The sequence below is a fragment of the Lichenostomus cassidix genome, chromosome 26 (assembly GCF_008360975.1).
Source record: "Lichenostomus cassidix isolate B80296 chromosome 26, HeHo_3.0, whole genome shotgun sequence".
Taxonomy (NCBI): domain Eukaryota; kingdom Metazoa; phylum Chordata; class Aves; order Passeriformes; family Meliphagidae; genus Lichenostomus; species Lichenostomus cassidix.
The window spans coordinates 183,403-205,586 of record NC_139506.1 but is presented as its reverse complement, the minus strand read 5'-3'; the positions used below and the strand labels follow the sequence as shown (position 1 = coordinate 205,586).

The following is a 22,184-nucleotide window of genomic DNA, read 5'->3' as shown; positions in this document are numbered from 1 at the left end:
ACAAGATTTTACAAGTTGCCCCAGGGGAGGTTTAGGTCAGATATTATGAAAAATTTCTTCCTGGAAAGGGTAGTCAAGCCATGGCGAGGGCTGCCTGGGGCAGTGGTGGAGTCACCACTCCTTAAAGTGTTCCAAAAGTGTGTAGATGTGGCACTTGGAGACATGGGTGTGTGGTGAAGATTTGGACTGGGTGATCTCAGAGAGCTTTTCCAGCCTCAAGGATTCTGTAATTCCACAGTTCTGCTTCTTTCAGAAACTTCTTCAATGCTACTTTGTCAGCCAGAAGCAGATGTCAGATTTCAACTGCACTTGCTGCTTCTTGCTCAAACACAGCTCCTACTCTCACAGCAGCTTGTTTGCAGGCCAAGTCTTGCTCTTCCCAACAACACACCAGACCATGAAACTGCTTTGCAACAACAGGAGTCCCAAAGAGGCCTTGAAAGAGTGGTACAGGCTGCCCAGAGAAGCTGTGGCTGCCCCATCCCTGGAAGTGTCCAAGGCCAGGCTGGACAGGGCTTGGAGCAACCTGGGATAGTGAAAGGTGTCCCTGCAAATGGCAGGGGGTGGAACTGGGTGATCTTTCAGGTCCCTTCCCACCCAAACCAGTCTGGGATTCCACAGTTCTGCTGCACTACACAGGCCCAGGACTCACTGAAACTCTGGGGACACAAAACACTTCAAGCTAAAGACATTTCAGGAAACAAGACCAGCCCCTTTAGGGCTTGAAGGCAAAGACTGTACCTGAAACACAAGGCAGGAACCAGCTCTGCATCCCTGGGGCCCCTGCACTGGGGCCAGGTCACAGACACAATGCCATAAATCCCATCAGCCACAGGAAGGGTTTGGAGTAGCAGGAGGGTCCTTGCAGCTTTGTTTTTACACCTCACTGCCCTGCTGCCAGTGTACTCTTCCCTGACAGGTCCTGCAGGTCTCCAGCAGCATTAGAAGATCCTGCCAGGGGCAGTTTCTGGCCTCCTCCTGGTGCTCATGTGCCGAGATTTAAAGGAAAACTTGACAACCCAATATGAGTTTTTACAGCAAGCTTCGGTTTATTGAGTTTCAGCATACATACTTATAGTGTGGTTAATTAGGTAATGCATATTCTGTAACCGCATATTATTATTGGTTATTTGCTTCAACGCCCTAAGTCTGGCTATTTGCCCTATGTATGGATACATACTAACTTTGTCCAGTTTTCTATATTCTTATTGGTTCTTCCACATCTCTATCAGCAGTCTTATCCCAATGTTGCAGGGAAGGTCACTGTGCCCTAAATTGCTGATTGGACACAGGGTTGGCATACAGACAATAATTAGCTGAGTACGGCTATTGTTAAAAAACAGCTTGTCTAAGTCTGTATGTCCCTTTTCTATTAGCTAATTCCCCACACTCATGTATACTGTGCTGCTCCTGCACTAGATCCCGGGATGCTTCCAAGGAGTTTGGATTGCTTCCGGAGCTGTCGTGAGGCCAGGTTTCCCGAGATGACAGATGTGTACCAATCGTGATAACAGATTGCTCCAGAGCCTTTGCATTGTTCATGGCAGAAATAAGTTTTATTTCTTTCCAAACCCAAAATAGTACCTGCAGCCACAAAAACCCCACAAACCCCCCTGCACTCCCCCACCGCCCAAAACCCCAACCATAATTGATTAATTTGGCCTTGTCAAACTTCACAAGGAGACATTTCAGTGGGAGGGGAAATTTTTCCATGTGGTAGATGATAGAAATATTCTCCACCCTGCAGTTCTAGAGGAATTAGACAAGGAGGAGAGTTATGGTGATAAAGATGTATATTGGCCCTAAGTTAGTGAGACATTTTCAATGATGTCCTTAGAATGTATAAGAATTCCTACTTATGACTTAAAAACTACACATAAGGTACAAGGGGATGCACTCTGCTGTCTCCTCAAACTGAGGATTACAATCACAAATTGGGAATTAAAAAAAAATAATCTGAACATCCCTAAGCTCTGTCTCCACAAAACAAGCAAATCAAGGTCCTAATACTAATGTGTGACCACATTAATGTGCACATGGTCTTCAACTGACATGAAGATGAGTATTTATCACAAAATCTATTTATACAGGTGCATGAAACACATGGATTTGAAGGACACTGCAGCAGCAGGTCCTGTCACAACCAGGCACCTCTTGTATTCACCCAACAGCCTCAACCAATGGTCTAGAAGCCACTCAGAGATAAACAATTCCATCCAAAAAAACTTCACTAACACTATTCAAAATCTAACACTTTTCCTGAGGTTAGGTCACAAGCAAGAGGGCACCATTAGCAGGGCAAAGTACTGAGGACAGTGCTGTGGGCAGCTCAGCTGGCCCCTGACTCTGGCCTCTTGCATGATTTTGGTTTCCAGCAGGTGATCCGTGAAGGGATCTCAGTTTATTCTGTCATCCTGGCCACTTTTCCTTTTGAAATGTTTTCTTCAGAGTGGTCACGTTTTACCTTTATTTCCATGGGGTCATCTGCATCATCTACAGTGAGAAGGAAAAAAGGATTAAAGTTTGCAAGTTCTCTGACTTCAGTCAGGTGAAGATAGAAAGTATTCAGGATAATGCTCCTGTTCATAGGCAATAAGAATAATGGAATCCCATTATTAATGGATAATGGATTGGAGGGGGCCTTAAAGCTCATCTTGTTCCACTCCCTGCCATGGGCAGGAACACCTTCCATGTTGTTCCAAGTCCCATCCAGTTCCTTAGCCCTTACTCTATTTCAGCATCTGCTCGCCTGTAGGAGCTGGTTTTCACACTGAGTTGGGTGTTGGACAACACTTGGAGTCAGGGACTCTGCCTCCCAGGTTTTGGCTCTTCCTATCTCCAACAGCACTCCCAACATTTAGTCCCTGGTACCACAGGGTTTCTGGAAGAACTGCCAGCATACTGTGGTAGTATTTGTAATGTTCCAGTGTGTGACCTCCTGGACACATTAATAGGTATCCATTCCAGGGTTTGGAACAATTGATTCCCTCAGAACAGAGCAGTGGAGAAAGGAAGAGTTAAGGCTCCCCTCAGCTGCTGCATGTTGGGTTTCTATAATATAGAGAGGCTGTGGGCTGTGGGCCACTGTTAAATAAAAAGGTGTTTTGTCACTTACATTCCATTATGTAGGCAGGCTGGGAGAGCTGGGAATGTACAGCCTGGGGAAGCCTTCAGGGAGACTTCAGAGACCCTTCCAGTGACTAACGGGGCTCCAAGAGAGCTGGAGAGGAACTTGGGACAAGGGCCTGGAGTGTAAGGACAAGGGGGAATGGCTTCCAGAGGGCAGGGTCAGATGGGATGTTGGGAAAGAATTCTCCCCTGTGAGGGTGGGGAGGCCCAGGCTCAGGGTGCCCGGAGAAGCTGTGGCTGCCCCATCCTTGGAACTGTCCAAGGCCAATTTGGATGGGACTTGGAGCAACCTGGGATAGCAGGTGTCCCTACTCTGGCAGGGGGTGGAATGGGATGAGCTTAAGTTCCCTTCCCACCCAAATCAGGCTGAGATTCCATGATTTCTGTGAAGAATTTCTGTGAGCTCAGCATAGGTCCTGGGATTTCAATTTTAAGAACACAGATGCCATAAGTGACACATCTGTGTGATTGGAAATACCTAATTGATTCATTACTTCAGGCTCAGCATAGTTCAAGTGCTCCAGACTTATCTGATAACTGCCTGTTTGTTATCCATAGCGTTAGGCAATGCAGAAAACCAGGGCAAAACGTAAATTTCTTGGAGCAACTCATCTCTCCAGAGCTTACTGCTCAGTGGGAATCTCAGTCCCTGCTACAACACAGGGCAGATAATGGTACCAAGGATAAACAAGGGTGTTCTGGTTCACAAGAGGCATGGGCAGAGCTGCAGAGTTTTCTGCACCTTGGAGACACACCCAGCCAGCCTAGCACTGGGGAGTCTGGGCAGGTGGAGAAGATCTAGTTTTGGCAAGGCATTCCTGCAGCAGGCAGAAGGATGCTCCAGGGAGAGAGGGAAGGAAGAAAAGGCTCAAACTCTTGATCTCCTACTTGGGACAGCATTTTAACAGTAACCAGAAGAGCAGTGCATGATGCTGGTATCCCAAGAGGAAAAGCATCCCGGAAAAGCACCCAAAGCCAAGCCCCAGAGCCCTGGGTTCCTGGGGACAACCTGTGTGTCATAGCACAGGGAACTTGGGTGCTGCAGCATCTCTCACCTCTTGTGAGCTGGGCTGTTCTGTGCTGCTCCTCTCGGACCTGTTTCATCAGCTGCAGGTTGTGGTCACTGGCTTCCTTGTGGTTCACCATGGGGAAGGGGTAATCCTGACCTGGGCAACATGGAGACAGAGCTTTTACAGGACTCAGCAAGGACATTTCTCTGGATTTGAAATACTTCCAGCTTTTCTTAAAATAAATGGAAGTGTCTACTCCTCTCCATCAAAGAGAAGAGCTCCTACTTTGACATAAAAGCCTTCAAAGATGTGTTAGAGCAGGAGTAAAAGCACAAGATGTTCTGATACTATTTAAAGCAGCCAAGCATCCAAGATGGATAAATTCAAAGGCAAAAGCCTACAGTGATCCAAGAGTTTTAGGAGATAAAGTTGGGGCAAAAATATGTACTCTGAAATGAAACTTTCATTAAAAAAAAAAAAGGAGAATAAACAGAAGGGAGGCTGTTGAATTCATCCATTTTCAGAAGACAAATGGCTTGTGTTGGAAGTGTGATGCTTCCATCTCATACATATATATATTTTGGATAGTTAGCAGCAGGAAAATCCTTAGCAAGGAATGTGAATTAATTACCTATGATACACCCTGCTTGCTTCTGCTCCTCTTCAGATGCTGTCCAGGGCTCATAGATGTACTTGGAGGGAAAGTTCTTTAGTATAGGCAAGTATTTCCTACAAAACAGTGCGGTTTATAATCCTGCAGGCAAATACTCAAACATTCAGAGAAGTGTAAACCAATCTGTGCCATGTTAATATTGATATTATAATGCATGGGTAAGTTCTGATTCATTTTCCACTAAAAAATTGGTTCTACGTTCTGAAACCTCCATAGGTATTATCTTCCAAATAGTTAACTTCACAACGTAGAATAAATGGGGTGATTTAAACAGTACTTTGGTTTTGATTTCATCCAAAAGATGTTTTTTTAATATTTTCACAGACATTTCATTCTGAACATTAATAAATTTAAAAACAAACTAATTTTTAAGAATTCTTGCAGAATGGGAAAGTAATTTTCTATCCCACTCTGTCAAGTACATCAGCATGGGCTTCTCCTTGGCAATACCCAAATCTAGACAGGATGGGAGGAAGAGGTGTAGGGAAATGGAGCTGTTTGCTCAACATCAACACAGTGAGCCCAGGAAACCCCACAGGGCTTTGAGAGAACCCATCAGCACCTTATGGAGAGACAAGGAAATGAAGCAAAGAGGACTCAGAGTAGAAAACAAAACCTATGTGTGTGCCACTAAAGAAAGGCAGGGTTAGATGGGATATTGGGATATTCCTCCACATGAGGGTGGGGAGGCCCTGGCACAGATTGCCCAGAGAAGCTGTGGCTGCCCCATGCCTAGAAGTGTCCAAGGGCAGGCCTTGGAGCAACCTGGTCTAGTGGAAGGTGTCCCTGCCCATGGCAGGGGGTGGAACAGGATGAGCTTTAAAGTCCCTTCCAAGCCAAACCATCCCAGAATTCTATGAAAAGCAAGAAAAAAAGTGCAGACAGGAACCAGGAAAGCTGAGGGAAGTTCTAGTCTAATCCTTTAGAAAGAGGAGCCAGCCTGGTGATCAAACATGGTGCTGGAGGCAACAAGCGGTCACAAATGAACACAAGCCCTGCTCAGCCATCACTTGGAACCACAGGTATCTCTCTGATTCTCCATGCCTCTGCTTCCTCATGTGTTCAACAAAACCATTGCTATGAGCCCTGTTTAACAGATGTGTGTGTGTGTTTCAAACAGATCTAGTTCATCAGCACCTGCTGTCAGAGGAGCTTGGGAAGCTCTCAGGGAGGAGATGGTGGGGTGGGGGTGTCCCCTGACCTGATGTAGTTGCCCTGGGGGTCTGTGCGCTTCCCGAAGCGGACGGGGCAGAAAATCCGTGTGTATTGGTGGAAGAAGGCACTGGCTGACAGCCACATCCAGTTCCCAGCATTGATGCTGTAGTCGGCATCTAAAAGCAGCTCTTCAAACACCTGCACCTCAGGGATGGGAAGAGAAAGAGAGAAGCACCCCTGAAATGGCTACATCGCAAAAACTAGACAAAACCAGGCTGGGAGGTGAAGGGTGGGGGTTGCTGCTGGAAGCACAGCACTGTGGGGCCTGGCCTGCCTCCTCACAGGCACACAGGGAATGCTCTCCACAAAGACAAAAGGAAGACAGAACAACCCAAAATCTCTGGGTTTGGGACCTGCTACAGACTGAGCATGTCTCCACCAGTCTCATTAGCCAAAAATCATGAGGATTTGGGGAAGGGAATGAGTTTTCACCACTGCACTGAGTGACAAATCAAGAGATTCCATAAGCCCTGAAATTCACAGAGAGGCTCAGAACAAAACCCTGCTTTGCAGACCCCTCCCACTGCTAGGCTCAGGCTATGCAGGGTTTCTCAGGACCAGGCAGAACACAGGAAAATAAAAGTCAGCAGTGAACCTTCATTCCCTCTTCCCAGCTGATCCAAAGGTCTCCCCGTGTGAGGAAGCAGGCGACAGCGTGCCGAGCCAGGTGATGGATCCAGCCTTCCTGGCGCAGCTGGGTCATAATGGCATCGATCCATGGAAACCCCGTCTGTGCCTGCAGCAGAACAGCAACATCAGCATGCCCCTCATACACTGCTTTCACAGAAGCCCAGGATGGTTTGGGTTGGAAGGGACCTTAAAGCTCATTCCACCCTCTGCCGGGGCAAGGACACCTTCCACTAGACTAGGTTGCTCTAAGCCCTGTTCAACCTGGCCTTGGACACTTCCAAGTATGGGGCAGCCACAGTTTCTGTGGACAACCTGTGCCAGGGCCTCCCCACCCTCACAGGGAAGAATATCCCAATATCCCATCTAACCCTGCCCTCTGGCAGTGGAAAGCTATTCCCCCTTGTCTTGTGGCTCCATCCCTCATCCAAAGTCCCTCTCCAGCTCTCCTGGAGCCCCTTTAGTCACTGGAAGGTCTTTAAGGTCTTCCTGGAGCCTTCACTTCTACAGGCTTTTACATTCCCAGCTCTCCCAGGCTGTCACACCACTGCAAGACCCCCTCAAACCACCAGCAGGGACCCATCAAGGGAAGAGGAAAGCTCTAAGCTCCAATGCAGCTGCTGCAACTGTGCACCTCATTACCGTTTTCCATTTGTGGAGCCTCTCTGCATCCTCATACCAGTGGATCTGGAGGCAGATGGGGTTCCCAGCCATTTTGGTGAAGTTGGGGGTTGCTGATGCCACTGTATAGAAGAATTCCCTCCACAACAGCTGCCCTTGTAGTGACACTGGGGGCAGAGAGTGGTGCTTTGCCTGCAAAAGACATGAGGTGACAGCTTCAGTTCATACAAATCATTGCAGCTTCACTCATTTTGTGACTGTCAGGCCCATAAAATAAATATTAACCTGACTACAACACTGGTCTCAAGGTACTTTAGCGTTCAAGTCAAGGAAATCGAAGATCTGAGGCAATGTTGTCTGGCCCAAAGCAAAGCCAAACTGCTAGACCTCAGTCTTACCTCAAACATTCTCCATCTGCCTTCCAAAACACTGGGATTTTTTACACCAAACATGTTTATTAATGTGTTGACTGAATTCTGGTGGTTCAGCCATGTCTCAAGAGATAATCTTAATATGGAGGTTCATGGGGACCTTGGTTTGCTTGGGTTGGTTTCAAGCTCACTTTTTCTTACAAATCGAACAAGATTTCAGAAGGTCATTGGTGTGTGCCATGGACAGAGGCTGCCTCCCTCTTCTGGCTCCTCTTCCCCCTTTCAAAGAATTTTCTCTCACCTCAGGACATGTAGGGCCCCTGACTCAGGCCTGGCTGAGTGCTACAGGGTGCCTCTCCCTGTGGATTTGAAGATTGCCCTGGAGAGCCTTTCCCCTTGGAGAGGAGGAGAGATGCTTATGCTGCAATTAACACTTTTCTAAGACAAAACCAGTTGATTTCTAAAACCAAAACTGCATAAACTGATAAAAAACTTCCCTTATCCATCAGACAGACAAACTAAAATCCTTGAATTTTAGGAAGGTTTTCCTGGGGTTCCCTTGGATTCCATGTCTGCTTGCTCCCTATTCATATAGTCATGGAATTATTTGGGTTGGAAGGGAACTTAAAGCCCATCCCATTCCACCCCCTGCCATGGACAGGGACACCTTCCAGTATCCCAGGCTGCTCCAAGCCCTGTCCAACCTGGCCTTGGACATTTCTAGGGATGGGGCAGCTCCAGCTTCTCTGGGCAATCTGTGCCAGGGCCTCCCCACCCTCACAGGGAAGAATTTCCAACATCCCATCTAACCTTACTCTCAGTTTGAATCCATTCCCCCTTATCCTGCCACTACAGTTCCTGATGAATATATGAATTTAGAATATGATTATCCTGTTTCTAAAACTTAATTGGGAAGAGCTGCAGACATTCACAGGCATTTCACACAACACAAAGCCCCTCCACAGATTTCATGGGACACTGTAAGAAGATATTAACAAAGCAGCATTTTTTTGATACATCAAGTCTCTATCAGGATGATCCAAGTGTTAAATCTTGCCTCCCATGCCAGACATGTCATAGTGTTGGATTTGCTTACTTAAGACCAGTTACTTGCTTACCTGAGCATAAATGTTTGACAACCTATAAAAAAAGGTCCGAACTGACAGACAGCCCATACTGAAATATGGGCTCAGGCCTGTGGTGCTTGGAAGCAGTGAGTTTGGGATTGTCCTTGGTTTAGTAAAACTTGTCACCCAGCCCTGAAACGAAAACAGAAATCCAGGTTCAGGCAGCACAAGATGACACACATTCAGTAAAATAAACAGAGGAAAACCCTTGGAACTGGCTTCTGTATCACAAGGGCTTGTTTGATGTCATGTCTGGAAAATACTCCCGCTTCCCAGAAATCAAGAACAAAACCTTGAGCCCAAGCTGCCACCCTCCTCCAAGCCAAGGTGGGCACTGACAGTCCACCAGGAGCCACCACCATCCCTTATATTCCACCAGGGCTGACCTGGTCAGTCAAGTGTTGCTCCAGACGCTGCAGCCCTTCAGTCTCCCCTCCTCTCCAAGGGGAAAGGCTCTCTGGGGAAATCTTCAAGTCCTTAGGGAGAGGCACCTTGTAACACTCAGCCAGGCCTGAGTCAGGGGCCCTACATCTCCTGAGGTGAGAGAAAACTCTTTGAAAGGGGGAAAAGGAGCCAGAAGAGGGAGGCAGCCTCTGTCCATGGCACATGCCAAGTCTCCTCTGTCACGGCCCAGCCAGAATACAGGGAATGAAAGCACAGCCAGAAATCCCAGGCTGCACTCTCCTGGGGAAGAAGAGCTCATCCTGCAATCACTCCAGGGAATTCTAGCCTGAATCAGGGGAAGAGGAACAGTCCCACCAAGTTACAGTGCTCAGAGCAGTCAGCTGCAGACCTACAGGTCAGACCCCTCTTGGTTCCGATCCCCTACACAAGGCTTGGAGGCAGCTCCTCTCCACCTGCTTCCAGCTGTCACATCCATCCCTGGGAGGGAGCCAAGCGCCTCCTCAGACCCTAAACACAATTATGGTGCTGCCTCCAAAGGCCACCCCAGCTCCTGTGCCTCTGAGGGGAGGTCACTCTGGGAGAGGTTTCACAGAATCTCAGACTGGTTTGAGTTGGAAGGGACCTTAAAGCCCATCCTGTTCTACCCCCTGCCATGGGCAAGGACACCTTCCAGTATCCCAGGTTACTCCAAGCCCTATCCAACCTGACCTGGGACACTTCCAGGCATGGGGCAGCCACAGTTTCTCTGGGCAATCTGTTCCAGGGCCTCCCTACCCTCAGAGGAACAATTCCTTCCCAACATCTAATCCAAAGCTGCTTTGCTTTCAGTTTCATAAGGAAGGAGGCAGATCAGCTCCCTGGGCCACCCCAGCTGCTCATTCCTAACTAAGGTGGGGGCTCCCCAAACCCACACCACTAAGAAGCCCTCCCCCATCTCCTCAGCCTCAGCTGCTGAGGCTTCTCAGGGCCTCTGCCCTGTGTGAGGCTGGAAGAGCATCAGTTTGGTTTTTCTTTCCCCCCATAAAACATACAGGAAGAGGCTCAAGGAAGTGTTGGCAGTACAGAGACTGCTCACAAGCCATGAATTAACTCAGACATCAACAGATCTTCGTACTTATCTGTACAAACCTGAGCTTGGCTATGATGCAGACACCTACAGAGGTGGGGTCAGTGCAGCTCTCAGAGCACTGACATAGCTCAGGTCTGCTGGGAAGCACATGAACCACTTATCTCACATCAGCATTCATTTTAAAAGTCCAAAGAAACAAATGAGGCAAGAAAGGGAAAGAAAAAAGCCAGTGCTAGAAAAAATATAGGAACTTAGATATCCCAGTACCTACATGAGTCTTGTCATTAGAGATTCTGAGGACAACATTCAGGAATTAACAGGACTCCCCCAAGATAGGAAGACCCAAGCCTGGGCACTGAGCTGAGGACACTGAGTCCCAAGCACCTGCAGTCCCATCCCAGCTCTCTCCTGCCCCAGTCTTACCTCCCTTTGGATCACTGACCTCTCCTCATGGAGATCTAAACACAAGACATCCTTCACTCTGAGCTTCTTCTCTATCCTGGGAGACATGAGCTCAGTCCCTCTTTCCCATACAGCAGAGGGGAGGAGAGATTTAAAGCCAGGAGGGAACAGTAGGATTATTCCACCGATCTTCCTATGTAAAACAAACTATAGTGGTTCATCCAATTCCTGCCCAACATCTTGAGAGGAATGTAGAGCATGCCTTTGAGTAAATTCCCCAGGCCTTCCTCTGTTAGAGTTTGACATCTCTTAAAAGCTTTTCTCAAGGTGCCTTGTAAAAGCTAAAGACTTTTATGGAATCACAGAATCATTAAGGTTGGAAAAGACCTTTAAATCATTGAATCCAACCATTATTTTACGAGGTTTCCCACATGGTGGGAAATCTACTGCACAAATACTAAAAGAGCTGAGTATCAGACGATTGCACCATCTGCTCTCCCCTCCCAACAACAGTCACATCCCCTGTACATAGAAGCAATAACCCTTCATGCACAGAAATAAAACAAGATAACGTTTAAAATGCCCTATTGTCATTTGGCCCTGGCTCTTCTTTTGGACAGAGAAAGAGGACCAGCAATTCCCACTCACTGCCTTCTACTTACTGGAAGTCTTCAGCTGTGAGGTTTCGGACAGGAGCCTCAGGGTCACCAAGCAGAGACAGAATGTGAAGGAACTTCTTGTAAGTTAATGGGGGACTCCCACCATTTAGGTCCAAAATCCTAAAAAAAAACCAAGATTGCTTTTCACTCAACAGAAACCAAGGAAGAAGCTGGAGCTGCCAATGGACAGGACGGTGACATCACGGGCTGTAACAACTCCATTAGTGCAACTGAATGTGGAAATTACAGATTTTACAAGTAAAATTCTCCTGGATGAATGTACATCTATCTCAAGAGCAGTTTCTCTGGACCTGAGACAACAAAATTGAGATCAGGATTCAGCCATGATTTCACCTATACAGCCACATACAGCCTGGACACATAGGGCAGGGTATGGAACACCTCTATTGTAACAAAAAGCAGGTTCAGGGCAGTAAATAACTGTCCTCAGTGAGCAATCATGTGAAAACAGCTTGAATTAAAGACATCAAGTTACACACATCCACTCATTTACATAATTTAGGAGTTTTGCCCAAGTGGAGTGTTAAGGCTGGTTTAGTTATTACTGTCTTCCTTCCTAGTAATTTCAATATCTTCAGTCCTTTAGCTCTAACACTTTCGATCCAAGTGTATCCAGACACCAGTGAAAGCTGATTGGACAGATTTAAAAAAACTGACACCAAAAATTCTTTACCACATTTAATAGAACTTTTACAAGTCCTATCACATGTGTTAGAGAATTTCTTCCACTCTGTTTAAAATAGTAAGTTTTTAGGGGAATTAAACTGCCCAAAAGGAAAAACCAGCTCCTTAGGCTAAAATCCTAAAATCCATGCACAATCTCTTCTGTTCCATCCAACAGGGCAATACACAAAGCTTCTCCAGCAAACAGCCCCATGTTCACCTCAGATAGTCCAATTTTCTCCAAAGGAACAAGTCAGGATCCAGAAAAAAACAAGACATTGACCTTTTCTCTTCTAAAATTACCTCCCTGGGGATGCTTGTGGGTTTGGGGCAGTCACATACCGCTGGGTATTGTACAGGCTGTGGCCCACCAGGGAGAGCACCTCAAAGCCCAGCTCTGCCCCCAGGCAACGGATATTGGCCTCCATCTCCCTGTAAAACGGCTCCATCTCTGCATCCAGCGTCACTTGCGTGATATTCCACTTCTGGACGTGATCCCTAAGAACAGTCTCATACTCCCCTTGAATAACCAGCAAGCAGGAGCCCAGCTGGCCCAAGTTTTTGTGAAGATCCTCAAGGGACTGGAGCAGGAAGTGCCAGCGCAGGGCCCCGATATGCATCGAAGAGGTCAGGAATGCCCTATCCAGGATGTACATGGGGTACAGGGCCTCCGAGGACTCCAGGGCAGCCAGCAGCACTGGGTTGTCGTGGAGCCGGAGCCCCTTCCGAAAAAGGTGAATGGTGCGATGCAGCATCCTGGCTACAGGAGGAAGAGTTCCCTTGGCTTTCAGGATACTCAATCCCTATAAAGGACAAGGTCAATTAACAAATAGAAACAGAGCTCAAAAAAAAATCCTCTGCAGTTTTTACCACAAACCTATTGCTATAAGTTTGCATGACAGATAAAAGTAGGAACAAGACCAAACCTCTCCTCTGGCCCCACCATTTGGCAGCAGGATCACCATCCAGCTCCACAGAGAATGACCTCTGCCCCAAATGCGTCAATCAAATCCTTAAATTAAATTCCTCGATGAAATTACATCCCAATAACACTCACCAGAAGGAAGGAATCAAAACACATGAAGCTGCCAGAGCTCCATTCAGTGTGCTAAAAAACACTTTTTAACCCCACAGATGTGGCTGTCAGCAATCCCTATGAAAGTCATCAGCCGATTTCAAGGAGGTCCGCAGGAGCAAATAGCTCATCAGAGACCTGGTACAACACTCCTTCTGTTAGGGGTTTGCAGTAGGAGACATCTGAATTTACGGACTTCAGAGAACCAGAGACTGCTTTGGGTTGGAAGGGACCTTAAAATTCTTCCAATTCCATCCCCTGTGCTATGGGCAGGGACACCTTCCACTATCCCAGGTTGCTCCAAGCCCTATCCAACCTGGCCTTGGTCACTTCCAGGAATGGGGCAACCACAGCTACTCTGGGCACCCTGTGCCAGGGCCTCTCCACCCTCACAGGGAAGAATTTCTTCCAATATCCCATCTAACCCTGCCCTCCAGCAGTGGGAAGCCATTACCCCTTGTCCTGTTCCTCTAGACATTTGTCCCAAGTCCTTCTCCAGCTCTCCTGAAGCCCCTCTAGGCAATGGAAGGGGCTCTGAGGTCTCCCCAGATTCTTCTCCAGGCTGGACACCCCCAGCTCTCCCAGCCTGTCTCTAGAACAGAGCTGAGTATAATGACACAAAATAACTCTTCATTCGTTTATTCCCCTTTGAACCACTTCAGCTGAGATCAGGGGATTGGCAAAAACACTGACCTTGGGTCTCAGGGTAGAATTTGGGAAGCAGCTCCCAAGCTCTGACTGCCCTGTTCAGGACAATGGACTTGGCAGATGCTGGGAAGCAAAGGAAGAGCCCAGCTGCCACCTCGTGTCTGCACCGAGCCCAGCAGCACCTCCCAAATTTTCTCTCCTGTGGAAAATTGAAAAAGTTCAATGCCCACCTCCCAGGTGGGTCTCCACCTCATGCTAATTTTGAGCATTACCCCCAGAGGAGAATTAAGAGATTAGGGATTAGCAAAGAACTATCAACAATCTCTAATCCTGCTCAGCTCTTCCAAACAGCTCCAGTCACCCCCTCACCAATGGCTGCACCAGGCAACTCAGACCTTTTCCCCTGCTCAATCCACATCCAGCAGCTTTTCCATATATCTTATTTGCTCCGTTCCCAAAAACAAACACACCATCAGCACCCAGACAAACCCAGTTTGTTACAACCCCCCAGTAAGTGAAGGCCCCAAACTCACAAGTGTGGGGTGCAGCCCAAGGCAGGGCTGGGCTGTGTGGGGTGCTCTGCCCTGCACCCCACCTCAGCACCACCCTACATCCACTTCCTGGGAGAACCGGAAAAACAAGGTGACTCCTGCTGCTCAGGGGAGCACCCAGCTGGCATTTTTGGGTACTAAACCATCCAAAGCATGCTGAAAGAGTCCCCTGCATCCTAGGCACCAGCTGGCCTTACTGAGGGACTGCCCCAACTCAGGGGCTCCAAGGCCCCCACAGCCTTTGGGGCAGTCCCAAGCCCTGTTGCCCCACAGGGTCTGCAGGGTCATCCCAAATCCAGGGCCCTGCAGCCCCACGAAGCCTGTGGGATCATGCTCACCCAGTGTCCCTTGGTCTCACACAGCTGGGTCTGCTCTGAGTCTAGGGCTGAGCCCAACACTTCCTCTGGGAACACAGCTATCCCAGGACACAGCCTATAGGGCTCCCCAAGCCCAGGGCCTGCACCCCCACATAGCCTATGGGATCACTTGAGCCCACTGCCCCCACACAGTCCATGGAATGACCCCAAAGCCAGGGTGAGGTCCATCCCATCCCTTCCAGTGGTGGCATCCCTGCTTGTGCAGTGGGGAGCAGGACCACACCACAGCAGGGACTGGGCACAGGGCAGGCAGGCACCAGGCCAGGGCCTGGGTGGGCTGCAGGGCCTGATTTAAGGGCAGCTCTGGGGATCCCACTAAAGGGGACTGGGAGAATCAGAGCTGGGGGGACAGGGATGTCATTAAAAGGGGCTGGGAGGAGCAGGGGCTCCATTAAAAGGGGCTGGAGCTCACTTGGGAAGGAGGGAGGGAGCCCAGAGCCAAAGAGATGTCGGGCTGGGATCCCCTACTGGGTGGGAATGAATGGGGAGGGGGATCACTTGTGCAGGCCATGGGTGGTGTCAGAAAGGAACTGTGCCCTTGGACACTCCTGCCCTGTCAGAAGGAAGGAGAAGATCCTCTGGGATGCTAGGGAAGGCAGAGCAGGTGCTATCTGTCACTGACATCATGTTGGGATTTATCCACTGTTACTTTTCCACGTCTCCATGAACCAGTGAACCAGTGACTCGAGTCCATTCATCCAGCAAGGCTGGGCAGACTCCCTGCCACATCTGGATCCCATCTGTTCCCCAAAAATCAACCAGACAGCCAGGAAATACACCTTACACTAGATTCATTCCTGCACTTTGGGACAGGTACGCCAAGACAGAAAACAGGGAAAACCAGGTCTTATCTACAGGGTTGCCCAGCTGACAATCCAGGGTCTTTAAAACACATCACTCCCAAAAGATGAGGTCACACAGTCACTGATCCTGGCTCTCCCGCTGCTGAGCATTTCTCTCCACAGGCAGGGATGTGCCGGAGGGTTGCAAGGGCACCATCCAAATCCCACTGTGCTGGTCCTGTTCCTACAGGCATCAATAAATGAGTTGCCCACATTTAAACACCCTTAAATACCATAAGTATCTGCGTTGAGGTGGATTTTGCATCAAAGATTGTCTGAGCAACTCAAACTTTTGTGTAATTCCTGAGAGAGGAGAAGGATTGCAGGCAGCTCCTCTCTGGTCTCACTGGCCCTCAGAGTTGGCAGAGCCAGAGCAGGGACAGACCTCAGAGATGCAGACCAAGGCCTAGGAACTGGGAAGAGAAACTTTTAACAGTTTAAATTGCTCTGCGGGGCACTCACCATTGTCAAATCCAACCATGAATGCTCCTCGGCTATATCCTGGCTGCTTCGGAAGCAATAGTAACACAGGTGTCAGACACCTGGAGAGAGCAGCCTCATATCTGCTCTCTGAAACCACAGTCTGGGCTTGGGAAGTGGAACAATTATCACCGTTATTTAATGTTATTCTGATCTGACAGGCTTGAGAGCAATTCTTAATTGGGATCTAAGAGTGCATTTTTTGCATAAATCTGGTTCCATAATCCCACTCTCCACATTGAGTCAGACCTGAGGCTACTGTTGGTTCCAGACTCTGGGTTCTTTCCCCTGTTTGAATACTCCAGGTGGTAAATACGGTGCTGGATACAGCTTTGATGCAAGAAAACTGCATTTTGAGTCAGAGTGTGAAATAAGTCCCAAACCCACCCGAGTGTAGAGGTTTGACCGGGGCTTCATCTGCAGCGGATCGAGAACCACCCGCAGGAGTCTCTACCATGGGGGACGGAGAGGGCGAGGAGACAGGCTGGGGCTCCAGGACAGCCTGCCCGGGCCCCTCAGACGGGCTGTGAAGTGGCGAGGAGGGAACAAGGGAGGGTAGTCCCTGCGCCAGCCTCGCAGCAGCTGGGGGCGAACGACCCGGCGCGGCCCGGTCCCCCCGCCTCCTCCCTGGAGGGCTCCCAGAGCCCGCCTTTACCTCCTTCACCGCGGCCTGTGGTGGCGGCGGGAGCGGCGCCAGTTCCTCGCCCCACGGGGCCGGTTACACAACGCCAGCCGAGGGAGGAGGGGTCGGGACGGGTGGGTTATATAAGGACCGTTCCCGGCGGGGCCCTGCCCGCTATCCGCGGAGGTTTAACGCGGTTCAGGGTGGGAGGGCCCCAGGGCCAGAGCGTCCCAGGGCCAGAGGTTCTGGAGGGTCCCAGAGCAGCCCTAGCCCGGCTCCCGCCACCCGATCACAACCTCCGGCCTCGCCCCCCGTGCGGATTTTAATGAGAGGGCGTGGCTTAGGTTCCCGCCCGCAGCGCTGACCCAATGGTAGTGTCCTAATTCGAATAAAGGGGCGGTGCTGAGCACCAGGGCAGTCCAATCAACACCCGCTCGGCGAGCCAGGGGGCGGGGCTGTCAGCCAGGCGTCCGCCCGTTGCCAGGCGATGGCGGAAGTCCCGCCCCCGCCGCGCACCGCCTCACGGGTCTGGGGGGCGAGAACCCGGAGTTCGGTCTTTGTCGGGGGCGGGTAATTAGTTAGAGTGAAGGGGTAAATAGTCTTGTGTCAGCAGAGAGGGTGGAGGCGGAGGTCGTTCTTGAAGGGATTTTGTGAGGGCTCTTGGCGGGGTGAGGCTGTGGGAGGCCCTTCCCATACTTGGGGAGTGGGAATGGGGGCGCAGCCCTTGCCCGTGTGACGTGGTCATTAGGCTGAGGGGCTGATTAATTGGACTGATGGAGCAGGGTGAAACGCTTCTTCGGTGGGGATAGTCAGGCTGGGGGTGCAATGAGACTGAGGGATGTTCAGTGGGGAAGGTGTGTGTGGTGTTAATGGTGCTTGAGGGGAAGGTTAGTCCTGGAGGGGGCAGTTAGGCTTGCAGGAGTATCCCCTCATCCTCAGGGTGAGTGGGGAGGGCTCTGGTGGGTTATCGAGCCAGGTCCCCCTCGGGGTGGACTGAGAGGTGTTCCCATGTCCCTATCCATGGGGTCTGGGGAGGCAGGGCAGACCCCTACTTTGGAAGTGTCAGGCGCATGGCTGTGGCAGGGAGCGGCCCAATCCTGATGCAGCTGTGGGGTTTCCCCCTGCACAGGAAGGGGGAGATGGGGCCTTTGGGTGGGAAGGGGCACTGATGGGTGGCCCCAGCAGGGCAGTGGATACTCTTAACCATGAAGGGACACAGGTGGTTCCAGGGCAGAAGTTACAGTCCCATAAGTGGTTTGGAGCCTGGTCATGGCTTCCCAGTTCAATAGGGTTTGTTAAACCTCAAGGTTTATTAGACTCAGCTGGGGACAGAGGGAATGGGATGGATTATAAAGGGTGAGGGTCTCATTCCCCTCCTCCAGGTAGGTGTAAGAGCAGCTCTGGGAAGAGGCTCAGCCTCTCTGTGACTCTTATCACATCAGGATCATAGCTCAAAACCCAGGTCTTTAGCAAAAAAAAAAAAAAAATTCAATCTAAAGTGTTATTTTTGAAAATTCATGTTTGTCAGGAATAGAATCTGGTCTTAGAGCTCCAGCACCATGCAGAGAGCCTCACGGCTGACAAGGGAGCTCTCACTCCTGGCCACAGAACCGCCTCCAGGCATCACCTGCTGGCAGAATGGGCAGCTCGATGATCTGAGGGCACGTATGTACCTGGGGGTTCCCAAAGGCAGGGCTGGGTTACAGTTTGCTGCTAGGTCTGTGCTTGCTGTGTGCTTTGGGCTTTATAGGCTGTGTGGAAGTGTGGGATTTTATAAACAAAGCTTGGCCTGTGCCTTGGCTGGTCTGCCCTCAGTTTTGATTGCTATGGAGGGGAATTTGTCTCACATAAGATGACATTTTTTTATCCCTGGATTCTTCCCTGTGAGGGTGGGGAGGCCTGGCACAGGTTGCCCAGAGAAGCTGTAGCTGTCCTATCCCTGGGAGTATCCAGGTTGGATGACGCTGAGAGCAGCCTGGGATAGTGGAATGTGTTCCTGAAACTGGGTGGTTTTTAAGGTCCCTTCCAACCCTTAACATTCTATGATTCTGTCAACTGAGCAGCCCTGTAAGTGTGGGAGGTACATGGGGACTTCTGGACAATGAGATGATCTTGAAGGTCTTTTCCAACCCAAACGATTCTGTGATTTTGAATGTAATGCATATATTTTCATCTTGCTCCTAAAGAAATTTTAGGAGGTGTAGACACACCATATGACAAAGGAATATTCAACCTGGAAATCATAGTTCCTGAAAGGTAAGTGGTAATAATGCCTAGCGAGACTAATTAAGAAGGAATTGTTCCTTGTGATGGTGGAGAGGCCCTGGCACAGGCTGCCCAGAGAAGCTGTGGCTGCCCCATCCCTGGACGTGTCCAAGGCCAGGTTGAACGGGGCTTGGAGCAACCTGGGATAGCAGAAGGTGTCCCTGCCCATGGCAGGGGGTGGAATGAGATGGGCTTTAAGTTCCCTTCCAACTCAAACCTGTCTGATTCTCTGAGTAAGTAGTTGGTATAGTCCTGCTTTCAAATATGAGCGAACTGACGTATTTGCTGTAAATGCTTTCCTTTATCCTTCCAACAAGGAATGGGGTTGAGACCCTTTTTTTAAGGAATACAGCTTTTCCTGTAGATGATACACTTATTTTGCATTGAACATCAAAGATGTGTGATTAACAACCTAAAAGTGCAATGATAAGACTTTTTCTTCATCACACCGTCTCAAAACTTTCTGCAAAGAGCTTGTTCATCAGGACAAAGTTTCTTGTGTTGCTCCCTTGTGGAAGGCTATCCAGGGAAGTACTAGCTGGACACAGCTGGAAGCAGCAAAGGCAGAGCACTGCCTCCTCCAAAAATTTATGAGGAAGGGTGTCATGTAGGCCAGGAGGAGGAAACGATGGCATTACTTGGGTGGCAAAACAACTGGCCTGCAGATAGAACAATAACCTTTTGTTTCTTACCTCTTATCCCTTCAGGTACCCCTTTGAGCCACCAAAGATTCGCTTCCTGACCCCCATCTACCATCCCAACATCGACTCTGCTGGAAGGATTTGCCTGGATGTTCTTAAGTTACCCCCAAAGGTAAGACAGTGCTTGGGTATGGGTAAGTGAGCCTGGGCAGGATAATGAGCTCCTTATCTGCACCTTGTAAAAGCCTGATTGAATGTCTGTTTGCTCCTGACTTATTTACAAAGAGCAGGGAGTGAAGTTTTTTAATGGCATCTCCTTTGTTTAGAGCCAGAACATGATGTTCCTTGTTCCATATAAGTTTCCAAGGCTTTAAGGACTGGAGTCAAAAGGCATTAGGTCTGAAAATGAGTTGCCCCAACACAGCAGACATGTGCAGGATACAGCGCACAGAATCATGGGATCTCTTGGGCTGGAAGGAATACACAAGGATCATCAGGGCCATGAGTTGGACTTCCATGGGACAACCCCAAAGTCCCACCTCGTGCCTAGCAGCATTGTCCAAATGTTCCTTGAGCTCTGGCAGCCTTGGAGCCATGACCACTGCCCTGGTTGTCTGTTGGGCTTCCTTGGAGCTTGGTGTTGACAGTGGGTCTGGTGTGTTCCATGAGCCCTTAGGTGCTGGAAGTCCTAAAGCAGCTGTGGGCAGGTGGGGTTGAAGTGCTCTGGGTTCTGAGGTATCTCTGGTCTGCCATGTGCTGGTTTCTCTCTCTGAACTGCTGCTCTCATCCCATTTCCTTACAGGGTGCATGGAGGCCTTCCTTAAATATCTCCACCCTGCTGACCTCAATCCAGCTGCTGATGGCAGAGCCCAACCCTGATGACCCTCTCATGGCTGACATTGTATGTGAGCTCCTCTCCCTCTCTCCTGGCCATGGACAAAGGTGGGGAGGGAGTGAGGGGCTGGATTTAGGTTCAACTTCCACTTCACTCACTCTGGATTGACACACTAGCAGTGTGGCCTCACCTGGATCAGCTGGGAAATCTCTGGGCTTCCCTGAGGGAGCTGAGGCTGGAAGAGATGGCCAAGGTCTTGTCTTCAAGCCATTGTCTCCAGTGCAAATGGCAGCATGAGTTCTTCAAACTAAATGAATTTTACACTTATACTTGTGGTGGGTTTGGTCTGGTTTAGGAGTCCTGAAGCCAGACTTGGTCCCAGCTTCTCAGTGGCATGTATTCAATTAAATCTCTGTCTTTGTCTTGCTCTTCCCATTTAGTCCTCAGAGTACAAGTACAACAAGCAGCTGTTCCTGCTCAATGCCAGGGAGTGGACTGCAAAATACGCAGGGCAGCCGACGGTAAGGACCACGCTCTGCTCGCTGGGGTAGCTCCCTCTTATTCTGCAGTCCTTTTGTCTCAGTTTCCCATTCACAGTCACTTTGTTCTTTCCTTCCTCCCCTTCTGCTCTGTGTTTTGGATCTGTATTTAATTTCATCATACTTTTTATGCTCATTACATTCTCGTCTTCCAATTAAATGTGCTCATTCACTAATAACTGCAGTGCTACTCGATGAGGAGGAGGGACAGCTGGATAAACCCTTCCCAGGGATCCTGCAGCCCTGTTCTCCCTTAGCTCTATTCCCTGTCCTCCTGTGGCTGTGCCTGATGCCCACCTGTGCCTGTTCTCCACCTGCTCATCCATTCACTGACTGGTCTCAGTATTCTCTGGTGGAGTGCAGCCTTCTTCCCATCACCCTTCCTCTCTTCCTGCCTCCTTTCCTCTCCCTCACTTCACCAATGAGTCGCATGAAAATAGATCACACTTAGGCAGATCAAAACCTGTGCCCAAAATTCAGTTACCTTTGGGCCTTCTCTGTTCCCTAGGTGCCTTCCCTCCCTGCACCTGATTTGGATAACACCTTTTCTGGGATGGGGATATCTTCCCTCTGGGAACCCTGGGAGCCATGTTCACTGCTCCAGCTCTGAACCCATTTCCAACTTTACTGTGGTTGTCAGGAGGGCACAGAGTGAAGACATCCCTGCAACAATACATGGAGCCCTGGAGCAACCCAGCTCATCCGTGTGTGCCACTGCTCTGCTCAGTCATTATCCTGCTCTCCTGTCATCCCCTTTTCTAAAAATCCCAGCAGTGGGAGCAGGATAACAAAGGGTCACTGTGTAAGAGCCAGAGTTCAATTGGCTCTGACCTTGGTGGAGCACAGGGCATTCCAATGGCTGTAAAATTAGATTATTCACAGCTCATCTATTTCTTGGGTCATCACAGGCTTCCAAGCCTTTGGAAGAGAAAATCAACCAAAGTGAAACAAGTGCCAGCAGTGAATCAACCATACAGAAAAGAAAAGGAGGTAACATCAGCCAGAAGGAGAAGAAATCCCGCCCAGACTCCTGAAGGGTTTTTGTTCTCTTGGGGCTTTCACTATCCCCTTACCCTCACACAGGTACAGGGAAAGAGTCTGCCTTTAAAGGGCTGCACCACCTTTGGGTTTCTGTTTCCTTGGCGTGGTTTTTTTTTTTTTTTTTTTTGTGAAAAGTTCCATTATATTAATAAAATATAAAGCTTTAATTTATATTTCTTTTTCCGTTTTGTTGAGTGGAGGTTTTGGAATATTCAAAAGAAAAAACAGGAAGCACCACTTCAGCTTCCAGTTTCCAACTTTCAGAGACATGGGAAC

The 22,184-nt window shown here is 49.3% G+C and overlaps 2 protein-coding genes across 11 annotated transcripts; one reads left to right on the top strand and one right to left on the bottom strand.

The window, feature by feature from the left end:
• Positions 1-1,534: 1,534 nt before the first annotated feature.
• On the bottom strand, positions 1,535-16,755 carry LOC146426831 (cryptochrome-1-like). 5 transcript variants are annotated; one of them, XM_085083196.1, is made up of 14 exons: positions 16,621-16,755; positions 13,761-13,914; positions 13,522-13,670; positions 12,335-12,795; positions 11,312-11,428; positions 10,690-10,842; positions 9,160-9,307; positions 8,765-8,905; positions 7,297-7,467; positions 6,623-6,763; positions 6,014-6,165; positions 4,771-4,868; positions 4,185-4,295; positions 1,535-2,493 (listed from the first exon to the last, which is right to left on the bottom strand). In XM_085083196.1, the coding sequence occupies exons 3-14, from the start codon at positions 13,543-13,545 to the stop codon at positions 2,402-2,404; spliced, it is 1,809 nt and encodes a 602-aa protein (XP_084939322.1). In that variant the 5' UTR covers positions 13,546-13,670; positions 13,761-13,914; positions 16,621-16,755; the 3' UTR covers positions 1,535-2,401. The 5 variants fall into 5 exon arrangements, with proteins under 5 accessions (XP_084939322.1, XP_084939325.1, XP_084939323.1 ...); XM_085083199.1 differs by lacking the exon at positions 10,690-10,842; XM_085083197.1 differs by lacking the exon at positions 13,522-13,670.
• UBE2T (ubiquitin conjugating enzyme E2 T) lies at positions 16,652-22,079 on the top strand. Of its 6 annotated transcripts, none has more exons than XM_085083205.1 (7): positions 16,652-16,773; positions 18,116-18,252; positions 18,774-18,843; positions 19,560-19,665; positions 20,296-20,394; positions 20,769-20,849; positions 21,776-22,079. In XM_085083205.1, exons 2-7 carry the CDS (start codon positions 18,147-18,149, stop codon positions 21,899-21,901), a joined length of 588 nt encoding a protein of 195 aa, XP_084939331.1. In that variant the 5' UTR covers positions 16,652-16,773; positions 18,116-18,146; the 3' UTR covers positions 21,902-22,079. The 6 variants fall into 6 exon arrangements, with proteins under 6 accessions (XP_084939331.1, XP_084939333.1, XP_084939328.1 ...); XM_085083207.1 differs by lacking the exons at positions 16,652-16,773; positions 21,776-22,079 and adding exons at positions 17,017-17,157; positions 21,376-21,769; XM_085083202.1 differs by lacking the exon at positions 16,652-16,773 and adding an exon at positions 17,018-17,157.
• The last annotated feature ends 105 nt before the right edge of the window (positions 22,080-22,184 follow it).

Coding starts and splice junctions, on each gene's coding strand:
- LOC146426831 (XM_085083196.1), bottom strand. CDS start 13,545: ATGTCTAGAGGAACAGGACAAGGG. Junction 8,906..9,159: donor AGCAACACTTGACTGACCAG/GTCAGCCCTGGT, acceptor TTTTCGTTTCAG/GGCTGGGTGACAAGTTTTAC. Junction 7,468..8,764: donor TGTCAAACATTTATGCTCAG/GTAAGCAAGTAA, acceptor TGTCTTTTGCAG/GCAAAGCACCACTCTCTGCC.
- UBE2T (XM_085083205.1), top strand. CDS start 18,147: ATGCAGAGAGCCTCACGGCTGACAAGGGAGCTCTCACTCCTGGCCACA. Junction 18,253..18,773: donor GCTCGATGATCTGAGGGCAC/GTATGTACCTGG, acceptor TTGCTCCTAAAG/AAATTTTAGGAGGTGTAGAC. Junction 18,844..19,559: donor GAAATCATAGTTCCTGAAAG/GTAAGTGGTAAT, acceptor TTATCCCTTCAG/GTACCCCTTTGAGCCACCAA.